The sequence below is a fragment of the Hypanus sabinus genome, chromosome 5 (genome assembly GCF_030144855.1).
Source record: "Hypanus sabinus isolate sHypSab1 chromosome 5, sHypSab1.hap1, whole genome shotgun sequence".
NCBI lineage: Eukaryota > Metazoa > Chordata > Chondrichthyes > Myliobatiformes > Dasyatidae > Hypanus > Hypanus sabinus.
In genome coordinates, this window is record NC_082710.1 from 34127206 (window position 1) to 34152865 (window position 25660).

The 25660-nt window shown below is 36.2% G+C and overlaps 1 protein-coding gene across 2 annotated transcripts in view; it reads left to right on the forward strand.

Annotated features, from left to right (window-relative positions):
* mfsd3 (major facilitator superfamily domain containing 3) overlaps window positions 1-23601 on the forward strand; it is a 60423-nt gene extending 36822 nt beyond the window's left edge. For both annotated transcript variants that reach the window (XM_059969706.1, XM_059969705.1), the window contains exons 4-6: window positions 2385-2488; window positions 8519-8628; window positions 21795-23601. In XM_059969706.1, coding sequence (XP_059825689.1) covers window positions 2385-2488; window positions 8519-8628; window positions 21795-21983 — 403 coding nt within the window. In that variant the 3' untranslated portion in view covers window positions 21984-23601. The remainder of the gene's footprint in view (window positions 1-2384; window positions 2489-8518; window positions 8629-21794) is intronic.
* The last annotated feature ends 2059 nt before the right edge of the window (window positions 23602-25660 follow it).

Consider the following 25660-nt stretch of genomic DNA (forward strand, 5'->3'; position numbering starts at 1 on the left):
ACCTGCCAATCTCTAATTGTTCCATAAGATCATCTGTCTTATTCCTTATTCTGCATGAATTCAAATATAACGCTTGCAGCCCTGTACTCATCACCCTTTTTAATTTTGCCCCCATGTTACACTGACTGCAATTTTGCCTTATCATCTGCCTAGGTCCTTACTCATTGTCTTACTACACACTGCATTTATTTGTAAGCCAACTGCCCCATCCTCAGCCCTATCACTCTGATTCCCAAACCCCTGCCAACTTAGTTTAAATCCTTCCCAACAGCTCTAGCAAGCCTTCCTGCAAAGATATTGATCTCCTTTGGGTTCTCTGACGATCTAATGTGGTCCCAACATATCGATACAGTTATAAAGAAGGCAAGACAGCTGCTATACATCATTAGGAGTTTGAAGAGATTTGGTATGTCAACATATACACTCAAGAACCGATATAGATGTACCATGGAGAGCATTCTGACAGGCTGCATCACTGTCTGGTATGGCAGGGGTGGGGGGTGTGGTGCTATTGTACAGGACCGAAAGAAGTTGCAGAGCTCCATCTTGGGAACTAGCCATCTTCAAGGAGTGGTGTCTCAGAAAGGGAGCGTCCATTATTAAGGACCTCCAGCACTCAGGGTATGCTCTTTTCTCACTGTTACCATCAGCTAGGAGGTACAGAAGCCTGAAGGGAATATCAAAGACATTCCTTCGTTCTCTCCACCCATCCCTCTTTTCTCAGCTCAAGATATGCCTGTTTCTTCAATTTTTTTCCCAGCTTGATGAAGGGTTATCGGCCTGAAATGATTTGTTTATTGAATGCTAGAGTAAGCATGACAGGCCACATAGCCAACTTCTCCTTTTATTTCTCATGTTTTTATATTCACTGAGCTAAAATGTTAATTAGTTTCTTTCTCTTCACTGATTACATGTGACTTTTTGAGTTTTTCTGTTAATTTCACTTTTAATTCTTGATTCGCAATGTTCATGGGATTGTGATTTTGTTCAATAGACAATGACTAAGGACCTTGCCATAACTTGAAAATGTTTTTTAAAATTTGTAATTCTTTATTTGAAAAGTAGCAGAAACAAATTCTACAGAAGTAGTTAAAACATTATATATTCTCAACATTTTCTCAAAATGTGTATTTCATTACATTACATTCTTACCTATGTTGTTACCTCTTTGTTGTTTTACATGTGTTCCTCAGAACATTTGAGTTACCATTACATAGACTTTTGAGTTGAAGCCTAGTCCACTGATTTTGATTTTTTTTTAAATAGTGTTTCTTGCTCTTTAAATTTTGATTTTCATGCTACTAAAAACAAACTTGGACAAGGATTCAGCACAATTTGATTTGCTTCACCAGTTAACTACTGTCTTCCCTTTTCTTCAAAATTCCTCCTGTGTAACCAAGTATTTTAGCTCTTTTCATTGTAGCTCCCAAATTTGAATGGGTCTCTGCCTTAGGCTTGGATAATTCCAAAGCGGCTTTTCCTGTTCAGAACTATCAAACTCTGTCTAAGATGGTGCTTCTGAGAAACAAGTATATATTTTTAAATTATTAATACAGCATCTGTTGGCTATTAATTACTAGTCACATGCTGCTTATCTTGTTGAGGGACAAATTACCATGAAACATATCCCCGAGGATCTATATTGGCTTAAACGTTTTCAGAGGATCAGTTAGCTGGAATGATTCTAGAATGGCTTTTGTTTCACTTCTACCTGTGGCTATTTTCCAAGGAAGTCAAATACTGATTTTTCTTGCTTTCTGTAAATAGTCAAACCACTAACCAGAAGTTCTTGTGTGTAAAAACACAATATGTAATTAATATCTCTTTACCGGATGTAAACATATTTCTTCCAAATCCTTTGGTTGTGTTTACAGTTGAACACTGTGCAAAGACTTATTTGACTCACAGTGGCCAGCTTGATCTCAATGTCTATATGTACAGGAAGCCAGTATAGTCTACACTGCTGCCCATTTGTATTCTTGGGGTTACTCCTATTTCAAAATAATTGCAGCAAAATTAAAGTCTCCAGCTAGCTATAATAAATTGCCAGATTATTTCATATAATGATGATTGCTCTGTTTTTAGTCTATCTAGAAACAAATGAATTCATTTTTCCCAATACCACTCATTCATTTACAAATAAAAGTGCACAGTACTGATGCAAACTCACTACATACTGTACAAGAATGATGTCATGCTTCATAATGAGATGTTCTATTTGCTCTTCCATTTCTAACCATATAAAGCCCTCATTCTCTATCAGCTTGGGTGCATTTCAACATGACCAGAGTGCTTTGTATGTTGTATGTTGTATGACTTGAAATTCCTGTCCTTCAGAAAGTGAGTACAGCATTTATTTAAATATGTTTTGCTTTTATTTACAGTGTGCATTCACTTATAATGATTCTATTTGTGATGCGCCTTGGGAATTTGAGTTTGCAGACATTACTATTACTTTGGTTTTACTATGAATCCTTCATAATGAAAGGTATGTTGACTAAATTTAAAATTGATTGGATATATTTAATTTGTTTGTTCAATACTCCATTGTTCACTTTTATTTAGTTTTATGGGATGATGTGAACTATACAGCTGTGTTTTTTAAAATTAACCTTTTCCACTCAAAAAGTATAGGGTCAAATATGTTGAAATTGATTTATAATTGAAATTATTTAAGTATTTCACAATAATTTCTTCCCTCTTGTGCTTTATTAGTCTCTAATTGTTCACCTGATCAGGTGATTGATTTCTTGGTGGGGGAACATTTTGGAGAAAGGGACCACAACTCCCTTGGATAGGGATAGGAGCAGACAGAATGGAAAAAAAAAGTATTTAGTTAGATTTTATAACTCTCAATGTCCAAAATGGATTGCAGCACAAGTATAGATAAACCTACATTATTCTTAGAATAAAACATGTAAAGTGTTGGAACTACTTAGCTGATCAGTCAGTGTATATAGCGATTATGTTTCAGAATAATAACCTTTTATCAGAGCTAGAAAAGTGAGAAAACAAATTATAAAGTTTTCTTTGGGAGGGATGGAATAAAGTGTGTGACATCACCTGTGCCAACACTGACACGTGACAGCAAGATCACAGATATTTACCGTATTTCAGGGTATTCTTGGATGTGCCTAACATGAAGCAGTAAAGAGACAAAGACGTTTCCTTGCATTTTGTATTCTTAACATGAGGAACTCTGCAGATGCTGGAAATTCAAGCAACACACACAAAATGCTGGTGGAACGCAGCAGGCCAGGCAGCAGAGTCCTGACAAAGGGTCTCGGCCCGAAACATTGACTGTACTTCTTCTTACAGATGCAGTCCTGATGAAGGGTCTCAGCCCGAAACATCGACTGTACTTCTTCCTATAGATGCTGCCTGGCCTGCTGCATTCCACCAGCATTTTGTTTTTGTATTTAGTATTCTTACTTTATTTTATTTTAAAGGGAAATTTTCTTTTAACAAACCTCAGGTAATCTTTTGATCAACAAGAATTCTATGAAACTATAAGAAAAACTTAAAGTTATGTATCAAAAATATCATTAGCAAAAACCGATTTCAATTTGATATATTTATTTCCACAAATGCACACCATGAATTAGGGTGCAAACAATGTCATTACCAAAAATGATAGTATCTATCACTTGTCCCTGAATTGAACTAATGTTGATGGACATATAACCTGATCATTCATAAAAAAATAATGTTCTGTTTTGCACCAACCTCTTTTATTGAAGTTTATACTCCTGAGGTGTACCTCTGTTGTTTTTGTCTGTTTGCTGCAGAAGAAAGTCAGTTAAGATGGTTTATTTGATCTATTGGGTTTTTTTTTGCAAATAAGATGTCTAAAGAAGGACTTTGAAACATGAATGTCAAAAAAGTATGCTTAGAGTTTGACTCGGGTGAAGGATGTAATATAAGAATATCAAGAAGCTGCCTTTATTTGCAGACAACTCCAATAGGTCATACAGTACATCAAAGTTGATGCCAAGGATGATAAAACAAGATCAGAAAGCTATTTGATCTTACATGCCATTGACTGACTGTAAATGTGCTATTTATCTTGGTAGCTTTTTAAAAAAGAAATGTGACACCTTTAAGCAACTGTCAAAAGTTTTGATGATCTTTTATTCAAATTCTCTGTACTATGTGGAAAGCTAGCAGGTGCATAAAGTGCTTCAGGTGTTTGAAATGTTAAGGGAAATATGGACTGTGGCTAATCTTTATATTTTCATCTTCTTCATTTGATTCTTGACTGGCCTATTTTGAAGTTCCAAAAACGTGAATAATGCATTGTTTAGTTTCTGCAAACGGGCATTTTTCCATATTATTTTGTGTTTTGATGTATTGACAATTAAATGCAAACCAACATTCTGCACTAAGCTCTTTGATTTCAATAAACTTCCCACTTCTCAGCTTCCACAGTGTTCTGCGTTTGATATTGAAAATTTTGGATGTTTAGCTTAATCATTGACTGCAAAGAGCTAAGATCACTTGCACTAATTTGAAGTATTCTCAGGGTGTGACTTGCATCCCTTGGAGCTCACGTCTATCCCTTGTATTACAAATTGAGATTGCTTTCAATGACAGCCATCAATCTGACATTACAGATGAGTTTTCTCTATCCACTCAGCTGAATTCTGATCTGGCCCTTCACCAAGTTCCTTCTTTGTAACTGCATTACCTCGGACTCCCTCTTCATCAATCCTGTTTTTACTGGTTGCATGTTCCCTTGCTCAGATTGTTTGTGCCGCCCAACCAGTTGCTTAAGTTTGATTGTTTTGATTGGTTTGGTTGTTACAGGATGTGGAACCAAGGTGGGTCAATGGAATTGAGGTACTGATAAGTCATAATGTGGGTGAATTGTCAACAGACATGAGCACCTAAGTGACTTTGTCCTATTATAAAGTTCCCTCTTTCCTATTCCTTATGTCATTTCTCTTCTAAAGCAAACACAATTCATAACTGTTCTGCTTTTTGGACCAATTTATAAATTTCCTCATTGGCCATGCCAGAGTCATTCTTCCTTTTTTTATTGCCAGACCAGGAATGAACAATTGAGTTTTCCATGCATTCCTTAAGTATTTGCATTTGTTGACCCACCATCAACTCCACAAGTAACATTCCTAATTTATCTTAGCCAGCCCTTGATATTACCATTGTAGCTTCTCTTATGTACGTAGAAGGAATCAATTTTAGAAAACCTAGCACATTTATTTTTAAACATAGTCCCCTCCTATGTTTACACACTTAGTCCAGCGATCATGGAGCATACAGATCTTGGACCTCCAGGAAATGTCCACAGATGGGTGATTGATAAGTTTGTGGCCTAAGGTAGAAGGAGATGAGTTATACATCTCTTGTTACATGCACATGCAGGTCAACTCTTTGAGTAATTATGCAGAAAGTCTCAAGTTAATAACTCATCTCCTTCTACCTTAGGCCACAAACTTACTAATCACCCCTTGTATATTCAAGACCTTAGTGAAGAATTATATCATTTATCTGTCACTTCTCCCCGAATGGCCTTGGACAACAAAATAGCTAGTTAATTCTTTCTCATTACATAATATGCTCTCTAGGATAGCCTAGTCTCCAAACACCTTCAGAAAACCATCCTGTATACCAGAGGAGCCATTAGGCACTATTCAGAAGGATCAAGTTAAAGATCTGTTTGTATTTTTTTGAGTTATGCCTTCAAGCTTTCTTATTTTTAGAAGCCTGATATTGAATGTGTTCTTTGTACTGCACAAAGTTTGAAATTAGCTACTCGTTGACTTCCTGATCTTTCCAATTGTCCCCTTTAAGGGAATGTTACAATGCCATTATCGTCATTCATCTCCCTGGGCTTTTCAACTGTCCAAACAATGAGATGTTGTCATCCCCAATTAGCTATATTAACTGAGTCTAATGGTGCTTAGAACCTTGCCTTTCTGTTGAAAGTATATTAGCAATGAGTGACAACACAAGAAGCATTGCAGCTGACCTTTACCTTTGTGGTGAACTACATATACCTGTCTGGACACCTCCCCGCTGCTGACTGCTCTTGTGGCTCCTCCCACAGACGCCGGTATAAAGGCGATTGGGGCCTGAGCCCTGCCTCTCAGTCTCCAGGCTGTAGCATGGTGGTCAATTGCTGCTTGTTCTTTCTTCCAGTCAATAAAAGGCGATATCTCGCCTCAAATCTCAGAGAGTTATTGATGGTGCATCAACCTTTGCTCACATTGTCCGCAGAAGCATATCTCCAGCAGGTGTTGCTACATGGGATCTCTGGGTAGTTTCCTGTCTCATAACCCTCTTGATAAAAGACCAAATTTAACATAATATCCTTTATTCTATCTGAGATCAGCTGCTAATCATTATGTGCTATTGTCACATATCATCTTTTTAATATGAATGATTAATCTTCAGCATTTGAAAACAAATTGTATGGATTCTAGACCAGTCAAAAGAGGCAAGTATTTATCAAGAATGATTCACACCCTCCCTGTGTATGGCAGATTAAAATATCAGTTACAGTTGGAAATGGAATACAAATCTCAGTAAGTTCTGCTAAACAATGAAGAGTCTTTCATTCTTTGTTATTGATAATAGATCTATTTTCACAAAATATAACTTCAGATCTTTGTAATGTTACATTTGTTATTTGTTCATCCGGAAAATTAGATCAATGCATTATGTTTAGAAGTACATAGATGATGTCTTCACATTCTAGCTCCCAGTGCACATATACCAGGCCTGTGCAAATTGATACAGCTTCACAGTTTAAACAGGCTTTGTCCTAGAAATTTGATTTTTTTAATATATTTTTCAAATCTGGATTTAAATTCTAAAAATTATACACAGGAAATATAATATAGTTTTACCAGAATGCAACAACTTAAGATTTTTACATTCCAAGCAGAAGATACATGAACATTACAAAGCAAGGTGCAGTGTTCCAGCATTTTGATGAAGGAAAACAGACCACAATGTCCAAAACCAATGATGAACATTTTATGTATACATCAAGGGGCCTAAAGCTTATTTGAGCGTTGCTGTGCTATATTTCTTTGATCAGAGGTAGCTTATATTGTCTTAGAGTAATACCCTGGGTCAGGTTCACCAAATTCAAATTTAAAAATTGATAGACATTTTGGGTTCTTCTGTTGTCTACCTTCTGTCTGCCTTCCATCTGCCTCCAACAGTGAATTGGCCAGTGAGTACCCTAGTTCAATGCTAATAAAGAGCAACACACAAGATGCTGGAGGCACTCAGCACATCTGGCAGCATCTATAGAGGGAAATAAACAGTTAATTGTTTCTGGTCAAGATTCTTCATCAGTCCTGACCTGCTGAATTCTGTTAGCATCTTGTGTGTGTTGCTCTAGGTTTCCAGCATCTGCAGTCCCCCTTGTGCCTCAATGTTAATAAGGTGTAGAGTCCAGCATTAGGTGTGACTCAGGCCATTCTGGTACAGAGGTTATTCCCTGTGAAACTCCCTCACCTCACAAGCCACTTGTCCGAAATGAACTTCTGGGTTTCTGAGTTTTGAACTTCAGTATTATATTTATTTGAGCTACATAAAGGGCAGCTGCTGTAATGAAATCATTTCTCAACCAGAAGAAATGGAAACATTTGTTAAATTGCTTCAGACTGATACTTCGTTGATCTGCTTCATGAAGTATGTTCCTCTCTCCTTCCATACTCATTTGTTCATTGATACCTTTAATGCAGTAAAATCTTCCAACAAAATTAATTTAAATGGGTGTTTTTAGTTTTGAATCTGTTCATGGCTATGAGTTGATTAAATTTTTCTAGTCATTCAATAAAGTAGTGTGCTTAATTATTTAACAATTTTAAAAGTTTAATCAATACAGAAAGAGGTAATGTATTCTCTTGCTGCTGGTACAATAATATCAATATATTATATTTCATCTGATTTAGATATTTATCTGCAGCTTCATCATTGTGTATGATTCAGAGCACAACCTTGATTAAACCATTTCCTATAAGATGAACATAATTGGAAATTCTGTTCATTCATTGTGGTGTAATGATTAACGCAAGATTATCTTGTCACATAGTGGATGAAAGCAATCTGGCAACCACAGTAGAAGTAGTTGTGATGTTTTCTGTCAAAAGTTTCATTTAAAATGATGTGAGATGAGTCCTGCTTGCCTGGTATTCAAGATTTCTTGAAAGGTAATCTCTTCCTCAGGTAGAACTATACCATTCAGACATTTATTACAGTTTGAATTTAATTGGATACATTCCTGAATCACTTCCCAGTTTTGAAATGAAATTAGTGAATTGTTTTCTCTTGCTTTTCAGCATCAACAACAACAAAAAAAAAATCCAGATTTATATATATTTGAACTTCTATTCACTGTGGAACCAGGTGTTTGTTTTGAGGCTATATTCTTGTCTATATATTTTAGCATGAGACGTAGAAGAGACTTGTTAAGCTTATTCTCCTTGCTATGTTGCAACACATCAGAAAGTTTCAATTTCAATTTATTTTGTATTTGTCCTAGGTGCAGCTGTGCTAAGTATTATTTTACAGCATTTTCTCAGTGGATTGATAACAACGTTGACATTTAGTATCATGATGCTATGCACTCAGAAAGCTGACAAAAGAATACAGGTAAAATATATGTACTTTTATAACACTCATTATTTCACCAGGTTGAACAGTAATACCATGTCAATTTGGTTTTCCAACATCTGAAATTCCCTTGTCATACCATCTGCTCCTTGAAACATACTGTGTCGATCAAACTCTTTTTTATTGTTTTTTTCCTGCTGATCTACTTGTGCAGTTCTAAAACATGGTCTTTAAAATAAAAAAAAATTACATACGCACAACTAACCTATTTGTCAAAGGCTTCAATGTATCGAAATTTTGAATAATTTATACATTACAAAATCTCCTTCAAAAAAGCCTACACTTTTGGATAGGGAAAAGCTTCAGAAAGTTGCTTAAGAGCTCTATTATTGGACTTGGAATTTTAACCCTTAGCAAGTTGTGGTGTAGAAGCACCCATTCTAATGCTAAACATAGCTACTTCCTTATCCCACTGCTAGTGTGTTTTTTTCCCTTTCTACAGTGGCAGCTTTACTTTTTCATTTTCCCCATATTTTGAAATCTTGGGATGTTTCTGTGCTATCGTACTTTATGCGTGTGCTGGTCTTACCACTGTTAATGATTGGAGAGGACATTAAGACAGAAATTTCCCAGGCAACAATGATACTGTTACAGTGTTAAATTCAAAACAGGCCCTGATATAAATTTATCATCATTTAAATGAAGAACAAAAATCTCCTTTATAATGCTATGAAGAATCAACTGATTTAATAATAGGATCCTGTGCCCCCTATTCATTTTTGAACACCATGTTAATGTGGTTTTACAATTATTCCATTTATTGTGAGAACTAATGTTTAAAATAATATTAACTATGATTTTCTATGATAATGATGTTCTATAATATTTTCTGTTAACATGAAAACTGTTCTTTCAATTAAATGCCAAGTTAAAAAAAACTTAACCTCTAACATCTTCCCCTACTCTTTCTTCCAATTACCTTAAAATTATACCCCTTCCTATTAGCAATTTCCGGTCTAAATATGCTCAGAAACCTTTGCCCTGTCATAAGCAGCTTTCCATTTGTTTTGTGGAACTAAATCTCTCTACTTCTTGTTTCATCTTTGAGATGTTAACTTCTTTGAAAAAGTTGTCTGTTTTTCCATTGTGGGCTTATTTGGCCAAAAAAGCATCCTTCCATACTAAAATGATATTATTAGTTACTTTATTATTCTCTAACCCAATATTAATTTTGCATCTGAGTACATTTATGTGAAGCAGTATAAAAATTAGTCTTATAATGGAAAGGTTCATTCAGCTATACTCATATGGAAGACCATTCAGGAATGAATGAGCCACTGAATGATTGTATAAAATTGGTTCATATGTATTTTATGATGTGGCAACAAATAATACAAGATTGATGCCTCTGTTATGGATGTAAGGTGTGTTATATTTTGAATGCATTCAAGCTAGGCTACTCAAAGAAATGGTCAGCCATCTTATAAGAAACAAAAGGTTCATTATGATTTACCTAATCCAATTAGGGCAGCATGGTAGTGTAGTGGTTAGCACAACACTGTACAGTACAGACAGCTGGGATTCAATTCCCACTGCTGCATGTCAGGAATTTGTACATTCTCTCCGTGAGTTCATGGGCTTCCTCCCACAGTCCAAAGATGTACTGGTTGGTAGGTCAATTGGTCATTGTAAATTGTCCCATGATTAGGCTAGCATTAAAAGTTGCTGGGTTGCAGTGTGGCACACCTCAAAGGGCTGGAAGGGCCTAGTCCATGCTATGTCTAAATAAATAAAATAAAATAAGGAAAGAAATCTAAATCAAGTTTCTGGAAAGAAGAAGTCTTGTTTCAACAGCTTAGTTTTGTCAGGAGAACAGTTAACAAAAAACTATAAATAGTAAAGCTAGTAAGTGGCTAAGTTAAAACAGATGGATGTTGTATTTGTAGTGATGAATCAGTTGTAATTTATTGCTCTGAATTTGTGTTTAGAAAATACCTTATTTATTGGAAAGTGCATGAATTATGCTCCGGGGCTTGTTCCTGCCAGTTTGTTACCCACTTCAACTGAGCCACATCTTTCTGCTTGCCTTCCCTCCTTATGTAAATAAGATGTGCCCAACCTAAATTCTCGGGCTTTCTTGAATACTTTCTGCCTTTAGGCCCTTAAAAGGTCTCAATAAATTCATGGGAGTGGAGGCACCTTCAAGGGTAAAACTATTGAACCCAGGGATTGATCATTTTCTACTTTGCAGTGCAGCCAGAGATCTTGGCAGTCTTTCATTTCCTTTGGCTAGTTTGACCTTTGAAAGTCATGCAGGTTACAGTGTTTAGTATGGTCTCAGGTCTCAAGCAGCGAGCCATACCCTGCGTTACACACAGCACTAGTAGAACTGATTGGAGGGGGGTGAGTTGGAAGAAAGGCTCTCAATGCACCTGTCACATATGTGCACTTAATTGACATTGATCTATTATTATACCTATCAACACAATAAAAAAAACACAGGTAAGATCATTTGATAGTTTCAAGTTTTAATTTCAAAATTCTTCACAACTTCCCCTCTACCCATCCCCTTTGCCATTTCTCTCTGAGTTCATTTTGTTTCTTTTTTTCAATTAAAATTGAACAAAGGCTGCAACATGCACAATAAAAACTCAGACTTAATTTTGTTCTCTTTCTGTCATGACCCATGTACAACCACTATTTAGTAAGGCCATAGAGATATGATCTCTAATTTTTAAAATCATTTGAGCAAATATTGCTAGGAGCTAATCAAAACGTATTCCTCATCTTATCTGATTGAACAGTACTCATGAGTCCAGGGAAATGAAGTTAAATGGTACATGTGCACGCTACATAATTCAAACTCAGTTCACAGTGTCACAGCTGTGGGTAAAAATACAAAATCTAAATCCAAGCATTTGTGAGATCTTGAAGCCTCCAAGTCAAAACATTAATGAATGTATTAGTAAGGAGATTTGAATTAGAAGAGTGCCCTTCACCAGAGAGGCTATAAGAAAGCTCTTCCAATTACTGCAAGATGACCTGCAGCTATCTGGATGTGCTGCTGACTCTCTTGCTGTGAAGCTGGTCAACTTATGCAGGGGACGGTCATGTCAAAGAGTCAGGAGCAAAGTCCAGTGCTACCTGAGTTCCAATTCAGCATGTATTTATTGGGTGATGATTGCATTTTACAGGACACCAAGACATTTGTGACATTTGCTCTTATAGTCTGCCCCTGATCGGACTGCTACTTAAAATGATTGTAGATTTGTCCAAGCTGCAGCCTACTATAAATAGTACTCATATTGCATTGAGAGTTCCTACACAAAAAATCCCTCAACTATTATAACAGAAAAAGCCTCAACTAATTGAATGCACAGATTGTATTTCACAACTTACGAAGTTTGTCATAGGTCAATGTAAGATACACTGGAAACTGTCAAAATACATACAAATTTTAAGATTCAGATTTTTCCAAACTGCAATGTGAAGAAACTGATTTTAACAAAAGGTTCATTTTGTTGTGCCTCTTTAAGTATTTCCTCAAAAATGCTTTTCTAACTAAGGTTTGGGCCATTTCTTTATTATCACCTTCTGGCGTTTGCTGTCAAAGTTTATGAACAGTGCTCCTGTGAACTTGATTCCCATGATAAAGAGCCCATTAAGAGTCTTGGATTCAGGTTGCCCATTCCAGAACTCTTCCTTATGGAAGATTTCTCCTCAGCCTTAAACATGCTGATCTCTCTCTCTCTCTCTGTGTCTCTCACTCCACCTCTCTCTCTCCCACTCCCCCTCCCCTGTTTAATAAACTCTATAAACCCAAAACTCTTTTATGCAGGCTTAAGGTCAAATCTCCCTAAAAAGTTAGTGAGAGTGAGACCCCAACCGATTTAGTTTGATGCGCATAAAATATTTGTTATTACTGGAGAAACAAATACTTATTCTCAGCCCATCTGGTCTTATAATGTCTTTAACTTCTTGGCCAATCCTTCATGTTCAAGGATGGCTTGTTTCCACACTTGTTTTGAGGTTTCTGAGATGTTTGATGAGGCAAATGCAAGAATTGCAATTCTTCCACTAGAAACCTTGCATTCAAAGAAAAACAATTTCTTAATAAAAATACAAGGTAGTGCATATAACCATGTCTGCTTTCAACATTGTAAGTGCACACTCAAATGTCACAAAAGTATAGGGAAAGAGATACCTTGGGGCTCAGGGTACTGGGTTGGTAATGCAGTCCTTTGCCATTCACACAGAGCTTCTATGTATGCCTGATGTATGGACTTCCCCACTTTAAGCACTCATCCACCAAGAATTCCCAGGAATCAGTAGGGATTTGTTTATGAAGTTTTCGAGCACAACCTGATTCTTTTTTCCCTCTGTTGCCTGGTAATCCTTTCCCATGAGTTGCAAATTCTTGTTGAAAGCAATTGCCTTTTACTGAAGAACCCTGCTGTGTAATTGTGAAACTAAGGCAGCATTTCCCTTCAGCTCCCCCATCTTCATACTCTTTGTATGTAAAGGACATGGGCACTTACTCACGGCATTTCTTACAGTTAACTGAGGCCTTAAAAATCTTTCAAATCTCTTACTATCTTTCCTTTCAAGTTAGTCCTGACGAAGGGTCTCGGCCCGAAACGTCAACAGTGCTTCTCCTTATAGATGCTGCCTGGCCTGCTGTGTTCCAGCATTTTGGGTGTGTTGTTTGAGGCCTTATAATGTAGCTTTAAGTAGGCAGATATTACTTCAGGTATAAAAACAGAAAACCTGAAAGCAGGTAAGGCAGCATCTGTGGAAAGAGGAATAATTAACATTTCAAGTCCAGGACCCTTCAGCTAAATTGAGAAAGCAAGTATTGCAGATCACTTTCCACTTGGTGATTATCTGATGCTCTTGGCAAGTATTGCACTACACTAGTATATATATTTTTATTAAATACAAAACTATTCTTTGTTTACACATTTATGCCACTTTTAAAACTGCAATATTTTAAATATACACATTAGGATAAAATTGTCAGTAATGAAAACTAACAAATTTATATGATTGAATAAAACAACAGAGTACCAAACACAATATTCAGAGGTCTAGCGTGCAAGGAGCACAGGCGCATGTTCTTTACGCATCTGGAGGATGAGCAAGAGGAGGGTGATGGTGAAATTCTGGTTTACATCTACAACAGTTCCACAGCAGGCTGCTTCTATAAAAAAAATTGCAGTTGCTATCAACAGGAATTGACCACTCACGGGAAGAGAATGTAGAAAGATTAAACACTATGCTCTGAACCTTTTTGAAATATAGTAACATTTTCACTGATTCCTTGGGATCCCTAACCCATGAGCTCTCAACATGGGGCTGGAGTGTTCGGGGTAGTGTTGAGAAGCTCTAGTCCACGCACTGGGATGTTTGATCTCATTCTGGTTCTAGTGACGGGTAAATAGATTTTGCCCATCTTCCTTGATTTTTCTGCCATATTTGATGTCATTGCGTATTTCATAGTTACAGAAAATATTGTTTGTGATGTTTGAATGTGCACTCACAATGTTGAGGGATGACATTGTTAGAAACATCATATCTTCCTGTTGAGAAATTGTTTTACTTTGAACACAAGGCTTCCACTGATATATGTTTGGCTAGATTTAATTTAAGATAAATATAGTGATCACTGGTCTAATATTACCAGCATGTTGCATGAAACTCAAAACTAATCCTTAAATGCATCATAGTGGAAATAGGGATATGTAAGAGGCAAAAACTGATTACAGTGACATTCAGTAAGTATATATAATTTTCTTCACAAAATCCAGTTGCTTTTGAGATTGTGATTATTGATAGATTAAAATGTTAGCAATTGGCAGGAATTTACAAGATATTGAAATGAAGAGATATTGTGATTTTGATGTGGATCAATGCTGGCTATGACACCACACAATGTGTGTTTGAATATGGAAGTATTATTAATCATCAGCACATATTCCAGTAGAAGACAAGGGCTGCTCAGTAGCAAGACAATTCCTGGAAGTAATCTGGTCAATAGATTAATGTGATACTATGTCGTAAGTAATCCAATCTCTCAGATTAGTTTCCTGTTAAGATAACTCTTCCTCAATTTTCATTCTCTAACATGTGAGTTTAATTTTACTTAGCTGAGTTGCAACACAAAGAGCAACGCACTTCATTTTGCCATGTATATTAATGATTGTGGCAGAATTACTGCACATTAATGGAAAAGATTTTAGCTCACCAATTCTACATCAGTGGATAATTAGGATTTAACAATGCCTGTTTTCATCAAGACATTATATACAGTAGATGCTTATTTGAAAGGGTATTTCTAAACCAAATAAATGGTAATGATACCCATTGATCACATAATTTTGTATAAAGCTGTCATTGCAACAAGATTAATATTATATATGTAAGAAAGATGTGGTACCATTTGGAACCAAATATAGCTAATATTGTTTCTTTGGCTTTGTGAATGATTGCTAAAGTCTTAATGTGCTCCTAATCTTTCAGCGCAAGGTATTGATCTACAGAAACCAAAGGGTTTTTAATTGGAAAATCTTTTCTAAACTAGAAACGAATAATGTAATAAGCATTTCATTCTGTGCAGTTGTGGTCACTGTTATTTATAACATTAAGTGATGATTTGTCAAACTGATATATTCATTTGAAAATCTATATTCCCTAATTTAACTGAAGTATTAATTAGATGTTAATTTATCCCTATATTGTATAAGAGTATAGCAATCTTAATAGCTGATTTTGCAGAGAAACAAATGGGCATTTCATCTTTGCTTACATTAGAAATGTTTATTTGTAAAGTCAATTGCTATTGCAGTAAATTGATTTCCTTCAGTTTACTCGGTTTACATTCTGACTTTTATGTTAATTTTGATTAATTCATTAAGGAAATAACTTTTTTAAACCTGTCAAGGGATTTAGAAAACACTCATGATTAATAGCAAGAGGGTGTGTAAAAGTGTGGCCAAAGCTCCCTTTTTGTACCTCAGTTTCAGCACTCTGTACGTCCTTCTTCAACTCTCATGCAATATTTTACCACTATCCATATCCAATTACTTCTCAAATGACAAAGTTGTCATGTAAGCTATAAATCTGATGAGAAATTTGATTTTGCAGTTGTATTCAATTATACTGATAGTCAATTACATTGACCTTATTAAAGGGAACACGAATTAAATATGGCCCATCCAATGAAAAATTGTTAAAACTGTTAAAGTGTAATTTGGGTTAAACTGATGTCATCGGGGATAAAATCGGTTATTTGTTTAAAATTATGATTTGGCACTGACATAACCACTTTATTACAAACAGGGTTGATTATTACTGAAGAACAGAGTGTCAGTTCCTTATAGGATGTGGACAGTGTATCAGGAGCAGTTACTGATTGAAAAAGCCAATGGATAGCCTTTAGCAAAGTTCTCCAATGTAATATATAGGTGGAGCTGCTGAAAAACTGAGGTTATATGTCTGGCATTTGGCAGAATTTCTGTGAAAATGATGAAACAATAAAATAGTTGTTAAGAACATTATGTACTAATTTGGGTATCACAAAATTAAATGAAGAGCTGTTCTAATTAGGGATTTTTCTTCTGTCCCTTTGTTGTTCTTAGCTCTACCCCTCTAAATGCAGGTCAATTATTGCTTTTAAATGATATAAAAGTTAACTTGAATTCATGCTTTCTTTCAATATAAAAGTCTTGTTAATTCTAGTGGTTCATCTTTCAAAGGCTAAATCAATCATTTGTATTGAGAAAAAGAAGACATTAACAATAATAACGTACAGCAGGTGCGGTCAGTCACTTATGCTTTAGCAAAAAAAAGTTTAAATTTCATCTTGCATCTTGCTTCTGGCAAGTAGTCAATAGATAATTTCTTGCCAGCCATGAAATTTCTGCAGATGCCTAAGATAAAGTTGTCAGATTTTAATAAAAGATCTGCAGTTGTATATCGTATTTCACGTTATCGGTTTGACCAAAGAAGTTTGCAACCAATTAATAATTTTAATGTGACACTATGTAAAATTAGCTCCTAATCTGGGTGCAGCAAATCCCAAAACTTGGTAATGTTATGGAGACAAATTGGCTGGACAAAAAATTTAAAATAGATGAATTTGAAAGATCATCTGATCCTTCCACACTGTAGGATTCAATAGTGCACTGAAGTATCACCATGGCTTATGGTCCAGAATGGGGTCTGAAGTCATGGTACAACTCAAAAGGCTACAAGTGCAACAACTGGACCAAGTTATACCAACAGATTGTCAAATGATCTGAAGCAGTTTTAGAAACGTGCCTATCTTGTTGTAGCATGAGCAAGTTTAGTCAGAAAATCATGATTGATTTCATTATCATCTGTTCTAGCAAACAAAGTGAAGGAGAATCCCAACGTTTCTACAGATATACTAAGAGCAAAAGAATGGCAAGGGACAAAATTGGTCCTCATATAGATCAGAGTGGTCATTTCTGCATGGAGCTGAAAGAAATGGAGTAGATCTTAAATATATATTTTGCATTTATTTACTTGGGAGACAGAGACAGAGTCTATATAATTGATGCAAAACAGCAGCGAGGTCATGGACTGCATACAGAGAACAGAGGAGGAAGGGCTTACTGCCTTGAGGCAAATTAGGGTTGATAATCCTGAGGGCCTCACAAGGTGTTCTCTCAAATTTATGGGAGGCTAGTACAAAAATTGTAGGGGTCCTTTGCAGAGGTATTTAAAACATTCTTAGCTACAGTGAGATGTTAGGGGATTGGAGGATAGTTGGTATTGTTCTCTTGTTTAAAAAGAGCTCCAGGAAACCGCAGGCCCATGATCCTGACATCAGTAGAGGGTAAATTATTGGAAGGTATTCTAAGGGACCGGATATACATGTATTTGGGTAAACAGGAACTGATTAGGGATAGTCAACATGGCTTTGTGCATGACCCAAGTAACCATGAGGCCTAATTTGGAGTATTGAGTGCAGCTCTGGTCACCTGTCTACAGGAAAGATATAGATAAGATTGAAGGATGTAGAGAAAATTTACAAGGATGTTGCTGGGACTTGAGGACCTGAGTTACAGAGAAAGGTTGAATACTTTAGGACTTTATTCCCCAGAGAGAAGGGCAATGATGGGAGATTTGATAGCAGTATATAAAATTATGATGGGTAAATGCAAGCAGGCTTTTTCTACTGAGGTTAGTTTAAAGGTAAAAGTTAAAATGTTTAAAGGGAACGCGAGAGGGGACCTACTTCACTCAGTGTGGTGAGAGTGGAATGAGCTGCGAGCAGAAGTGGTAGATGTGGGATTAACTTCAACATTTGAGAGAAATTTAGATAAAAGGGGTATGGAGGATTATGGTCCAGGTGCAGATCAATGAGACAAGGCAAAACAATTGTTCGGCATGGTCTAGATGGTCTGAAGGGCCTATTTCTATGCTGTAATGTACTATGATTCTATGACACTCTTGAATTGCTCACATATTGAGAAAAAAATAGAAAATACAGTAATTGGGCCAACACAGCCATTTATATGGGACATCTCCTAAAGAGAAAAAACTAATTGAGAAAATACTGAGATTTCCTTAGTTTATTTGGGACATTGTGTTGCTTAATTGGGGTAGAAGACTGCTGCCGAAGGTTCTAACTAGTGTCAGTAGTGTGCGCTTGAGTGGCCGTTAAACACTACCGTGTGCTTAGAGCAAGCAGTTTTCAAATAGCGTCAGTTGTGTGTATTTGTGTTCAACAAGCAGTGATTTGCATCACAGATAGTTGACAAGAAATAAGCAGTAAGACTTTCCAGAACTGTTTTGCTCACTGCAGTTTCAGGCATGCAAGCTTAGAGAACCAGCCAGGGTTGAGAAGTTTGGAACTATGAAGAATTTGAAGGTGTCAACAATCATCTTGAATGTTACATTGAAAATGAAGATTGTCAGAATGCAATCATCGAAAGAATTATTTGAAGGCAGGCCAATATCTGCACAAGGTGTCTGTGCTGATTTTGTTCATTTACAGTCAAATGCTAGTGAATTTCTCTCAATAACTATTGGAAACTACAGTTTTACAGTACTCTAGTAGTATTGTCACTGTTCTAATTTGTTCCATATTTCATTTAAATACATAATTGTTACTCAGTTCAATAGTAGCTTGTCTTTTTTATACATTTTTAGCTATTTCCCTGAAAATTTGGCTATTTAGGGCAGCCATTTATTTTGGGCAACATGTACTGGTCACAATGTGTCCCAATTAACCAGAATCCACAGTATTGATTTTTAGGTTCTGACTGCGCCTTCTGAAATATTTTGAGCTATTGTCTTAGGAAAATATCAACCATAAGACTTCATCAATGCTAATATTTCAAATAAACGTTAATGGAAATGAAATACACAAAATAGTCAAGTTAAATTTAGTAATAATCATTATGGCATTTAAAAAAATAATAAATTCTTTAGAAGTTCATTTTGGATATAATTTAGGAACATGAAAGGAAGCAGTTGTTGAAATAACCAGGAAATTAATTTAAGGAATTCTGTTTATCTACTTAGCTTACTCTTCCTCAAATAGAATTCATAGCTGTTTTTAATGTGTTATTTGTATGCAGACTTACTAAGATAACTATATCCTTGAATTGTCCAATTTGATTGATGGTGCTACCACCACGAGTGTTGGTTGAAAGGCTGGTAGTCAATGGTTCTGAGGTATAAAAGGATGATTTTTAATTGAAGTTATAAAAAGTGAGGGCAGTACAGGCAAATAATTTATTAACCCTTTTTGGTAGCTGTTAGATGGTGATAGTTCATGAAGTGGCTTTTTTTGTTGAAACAAAATGCTCCTCATAATTAAGATACTTGTTATGCATGTCTGTGGTGAGCATATTTGAAGGAATCAACAAACCAGACCTGTTCTTAGAGAACACTTGCATATGTACGTTTTATAGGTAGAGTTATGGGATAATTATCCAGAACAGAAATACTATTGTATTATTTTTGTGTACTTTATTACTCAGTAATACCCCAGTAGCACCTTGCTGCAATCTGAAAACTCAAAATAAGTCTGCAATTGTAATATAAAATATATTCTGTACTGAGCTATGCACATAACAATGGAGGGATTGGTAAATGATTGTCAGAATCTTCATTAGAAGAAACAAATACTTGTTATACCTCACAGCTACTTAGTTCCACCTTGTTGTTCTTAACAGTGTATGGATTGTATGATTATGGCTGTTTAAAACATTTCAAATGGCATGCATTTTACATTGCTATTAGTCAAATTACTTTTGAAGTTCAGTTGCTGCTGTTATGCAGGAAAATCAAGTCTATGGATCAATAATATAGATAGATACTGAAAAATAAATCTAGCCAAGATACCTGAAGAAATGTTATAGGAGATCCAAGATTAACTTTCAGTCAATGGCAGTTATGTTATGAGACATTACCACTAGATGGAGATAAATATGTACAATTTGTATTTAATTCTTAAGTGAACAAATTGTTCATATTGATCACTGTTCTATTCAGAAAGCATAGCTTCCTATAAATTAAGGATTTGCTTATCTCTGCTCTAGTTGTATTTTTAAACTATATTACAACAAATCATTTAAATTCTAGTTAAACACCAGCATAAACTTATGATTTCTTAAAACTAAGTCTGGCTTTAGGTAGCCAATCACTGAAAGGTGCTGTTCACTTAAGTGTTTGATTGACCTCAATGTTATATGGAATCTAGTGATCATACGATTGATTCCCTGGTTTATGGTCTATGCTCTTCTTCATCACTCTGCTTGTTAAATTTTGAAAACATCACCCATGGATAGATATAGAGACTTACAGTACACAAAGCAAATGTTGGTGCAAAGAGCCCAAGTTTCTGCCTGGGCACCAGGTTCTTCTCCGGCACAACTGCTTGACGTGGACCTGAGATTCAGGGGATCTTATCTTTCCTACTACAGATGTGAACATATCATACATATTCCTTCCTGGTAGGAGACATCTACAAGAACACTTCAGCTCCCCAGAAAAAAATCCATCCTGCACGCCCTTCTAAAAGCTGTAAGATGTCACAGTAATGGAAGTTTTGGACAGCTCCTCACAACTTCTGTTCAGAATCAGCTGAGGCCTAGGGGATTGATCATCTAGCAAAACACAGTCTAAATGAGAGCTGGATTATCCACACTTAATTATTGCTTAGTTGGGTTCTTTTGTATAAAAATTTAAATTGACATTATCTTTATTTATTCTCTTATTTATTTATAGTGAATATTGAAAACCCCATTCATTAAGGCCATTATTTATAGCTCATTCCTAACTGCCTTGCAGCATTTGTGAAGCACTACGGTAAAAGTAAAAAACTACATCCACTAGATTTTTAGTTCAGTAAATGGCACAGATTAAGGTGGCAGATTCAATTTTAAAATTCTACCTAATATATTTGCATCACTTTTGCTACTAACATTTTATAATTCCCAGTGTTCAATATTGCAAATAGTGCGGAATCCACTGGATGAATCCATTAGTTTCTCACTGCTACTGCTTTGCAATTACCCTAGTGACATTTGAGGGCGTGGTCTCATTCTTTTCCAATTTTTTTCTCAAAATCCCATACATGCTAGAACCCACTTAGGATCCAGTGGAGGGGGTGGTCTCTGTGTTGCAGATCTCTATTACAGTTAGGGAATTGATGTAACTTGGGCAAAAACTAGGGACATCTTTCATATAGAACAAAGATAGTAAAAGCTCTCTTGTTGTTCAATCATCACACATTTGCTATTGTACTTCCATCACTGCACTTTTGCTGTTGTAGTTTTGTCACTGCAGTGGAACTAAAAAGAATATGATGGCACAGGTTAGAAAATGTTTTTTAAGTATAAATGTTTTACACAATGTTCAATTTTCCACACTGATCACTGAGAGCTGGGGACATGGACAAATTCGAGGTGATTTGGAATAGTTTGCTATCCAAGTTGGAGTAAATCATCAAGAGGTAATACTGTTAAAGAAAAATATATTGGCAAAAAAATTGTTAACCTGAATAGCTGACAAATCAAGATGTTTGCCAGTTGAAAGATTTTTAATATATTAGTTAGTTTCTTTCAGATTGTAAAATTATTGTTAACGCTTGTTGATATGGTACAGGTTATTTTTGTGACAGACGAAGAATTATTAATATTTATGACTTATTTTGTTCTCTTTTGCAGGCAACCCATTACACATTTCTGGCAAGTTTTGAAGTCTTGGGAAAACTCACTTTCAGTGCTGTAGCTGGTATACTTGTGGACTGGATTGGTTTTCCTTCTAGTTTTTGTATCTTTCTGTTGCTGTCATTTTTAGCCTTACTGCATGTGCTTAATCCAACTGAAATGTTATCCAAGCAAAGTAAACAATAATTTATGTGTGGTTTACAATACAACAGAAACTTAAGAGCTCTATGAGTTGTCTCCCAATGCAAGTTTAACGTGGTCTTAAGGAAAACATATCACTTAGAACTCAGTGGGAAAATTTCTAATCACCTGGCAGCAGTGAGAACAAACTGGGTGGCAGATAAAATAGCAGTGCAAAATCTCCCAATTTTTCCATAATCTAAACTAGATCTCAATTATTTAGAGAACTGACCTACCACCTGGTTTTTACACTTACCTCAATCATTTATGCAAAACAGATTCTTAGTGACACTAAACCAAATCTGAAGCTTCTCTTAATCAAAGTGGTTTAGCTTCCTTTTCACCGACTCAGCTCAGCTGGTGATACCCAGCAAATCTAATGCTTTTTCTGTTCTCATCTCAATCCTGCTCTTCCAAAATCTCCCACCAGCAGCAGCCTCAGTGACAAATTGTAGTCTCATTGTTCAGAAATGAATTTGAAAAATTATTAAGCAATCTGAACTTTCAAGAAACATACATTTCAAGTTGAGCCACATGTAAAATTGTTATTTTGTACTAGGTGATGTTGGACAGAATAGGTGGAAAGCATTTCATTTTAACCATATAACAATTACAGCACGGAAACAGGCCATCTCGGCCCTTCTATTCTGTGCCGAACTCTTACTCTCACCTAGTCCCACCGACCTGAACTCAGCCCATAACCCTCCATTCCTTTCCTGTCCATATACCTATCCATTTTTTAAAAATGACAATATTGAACCTACCTCTACCACTTCTACTGGAAGCTCGTTCCACACAGCTACCACTCTCTGAGTAAAGAAGTTCCCCCTCGTGTTACCCCTAAACTTTTGCCCCTTAACTCTCAACTCATGTCCTCTTGTTTGAATCTCCCCTACTCTCAATGGAAAAAGTCTATCTACGTCCACTCTATCTATCCCCCTCATAATTTTAAATACCTCTATCAAGTCCCCCCTCAACCTTCTATGCTCCAAAGAATAAAGACCTAACTTGTTCAGCCTTTCTCTGTAACTTAGGTGCTGAGACCCAGGTAACATTCTAGTAAATCTCCTCTGTACTCTTTCTATTTCCTGGCTAAAAAGCAATATGTTTCAGTATTTATTTTATGCAAAGAAACAAAGGCTTGGTTAACCATTTTCTGGACCCTGGAGTAGTGAGTGTGCTCAGCAGCACTCTGTGGGTTAAAGTGCCTCACTCTGGTTAAATCAAGAAACAAATCTGGTTGTAAAATCTTCCTAGAATTGAACATCTGCTGGAGCTCATTACTGTTATGTGTAAAGTGTCCAGTAACACATGAGTAACACCAAGAAACTGCTGTCCGGGAATCAGACCAATTGAGAAAATATGAACATATGCAGGAAGGTGTAATAAAACATTTTGCATAAGTGTGACTGGAAGTTGATAACTTCATACTTGACCTCTTTATCATCTATCTAAACTTGAATTTTGATTTCAAATGAAGATAGATATTTGTGAACATATTTTTAAAATGTCAGTTTAAATGTAATGACATCACATGCCTTTTTCATTTTAACCTGTTCTTTCACTAAATGGTATTATTTCCATATAGCTGAAACTAGCCAAATAATTGCTGCTACACACCATACTGATTCGTCTGTTAACTGGTTCCATGCCATATGAGGGTGTACAGATTGTGATTACAAAAATATCGCACATGTATGCGATACACTAAAATTTGATCACACTAATTATACATTTGGATTTATCTATGCATTGATTCATTTTCAAAGCTTCATTTCACAGAATGAATGCTGAGAACTAAGATATCACTCAGCTTTTGTATTTCCCTGTTGAGTTTTGCAATCTTTCTTCTAAACATGATGTTATCAGTGTATATGTGGTTAAAACATTCTTCCTCATCCTGAAGCAAGTTATGTATCAATTAATTCCTCAAATGTCCTTGGTTTCATCTCTGGATATCAATGTTCTCTAACCTATACAAAATCAAACTTCCCTGTAATCAACTCAAGATTATTTCTCAATAATTCTGCAGTAGTAACATAGCTGATTGCTAATGAGTTAATATTGTTACATGCCAAATATGTGGAATTGGCTATCAGCTGCCCAAGCCACCATGAAACCTGAATAAAATTAAAAGAAACACTACTACATAAAGCTGAAGCTCTTTTGAAGGCATTAAAATTAACAGCAGAAAGTGATTTCAGACAGAAATGTAATCGCTAAGGTCCTGGTGACATTATTTATTTATTTGTTTGTTGAGCTGCAGCGCAGAGAAGGCCCTTTTGGCCCTTCGAGTGGCGCTGCCCAGCAAGCCCCGATGTAACCCTAGCCTGATCATGTGACAATTTACAATGATCAATCAACCTACGAAGCAGTACATTTTTGGACTGTGGGAGGAAGCTTGCGCGGTCATGGGGAGAACATACAGTACAAACTTTTCACAGGCAGCGACAGGAATTGAACCCAGGTCACCTGTTTTGTATAATGTTGTGCTAACCACTATGCTACCATGCTACTCTAAACCAACTATCAACTAGAGTACTGCATTTAAAGGTACAACATAATATCCATAACAATTAGAACTTTAATACGCAATAACATTGTTAAATACCTGTACTGTAAGATTGATCAAATTATGCTTCCCCATTTAATGGAACAGGATATCTTATTTGAACTGATCTATTCCAAAACAAACTTCATTCTTCCACCTACAGTCCTGAGTTTCTTCCCCCGAGTTTGGAAACCTATGTATGCACTAAATCCTCCAGTCTAGCACTGGAAGTATCATTGTAGCTTGCATTTTCTCTAGATTCTACCTATTTCAATTTTTGAATGTGGCTTGATGTCTTTTGACCTCCCTCTAGCTACTTAATTTCAAAATATTTTGGAACATGCTGATTTGTTATATTGTAGATTCTCCCTGGGTTTGAACATACAATTTCATCTACTCCGTACATTCAAACAAGCATTTGGGAGGCCAGCTGGATGGATGCCAGCTGCTGTAAGCCTCTTCTGCTCAGCAGGGCAGTCCCAAACATCTTCTCTTTCCATCACAAGTCCAATGAATAGGGGCTCAGTCCAGTCGAGCGGAGCTGGGTGCACTGAGCAGACTCACTGGCTTACTGATTAACTCAGTGACCACTCTTCCCATGTCTCATTGCCATCTCCTCCCCAAACACTCTTACTTTTCATTCCTGACTCACAAGCGGTATGGGTCATGGGCTGTTCTCAGAAATGGGAATCAATAGTAATCTGGGGTCTTCCTGAATTGTGTGGGTAATTGAATGGGGGATTGGGAAAGCATTCTGAATATCCCGAACGTTCATATTTAGCACTCCTGGCTGGAACAGTTTGAGAAAGCCGTATAACAAGTCAAGTCAAATTCAAACTAAAATTGTTATCCAATTACTAACACTCAGTGACCACTTTATTAGGTGCCTCCTGTAACCATGCAAGTGGCCACTGAGTTGATGTTCATGGTCTTTTGCTGTAGCCCATCCACTTCAAGGTTTGGCATGTTATGCATTCCGAACTGCTTTTCTGTACATCACTGTTGTAACCCTTCCTGTTAGCTTGAACCAGTCTGGCCATTCCCCTCTGACCTTTCTCATTAATATAGCTTTCACCCACAGAACTGTCATTCACTGGATTTTTTTTTTCGTTTTTCACATATTCCCTGTGAA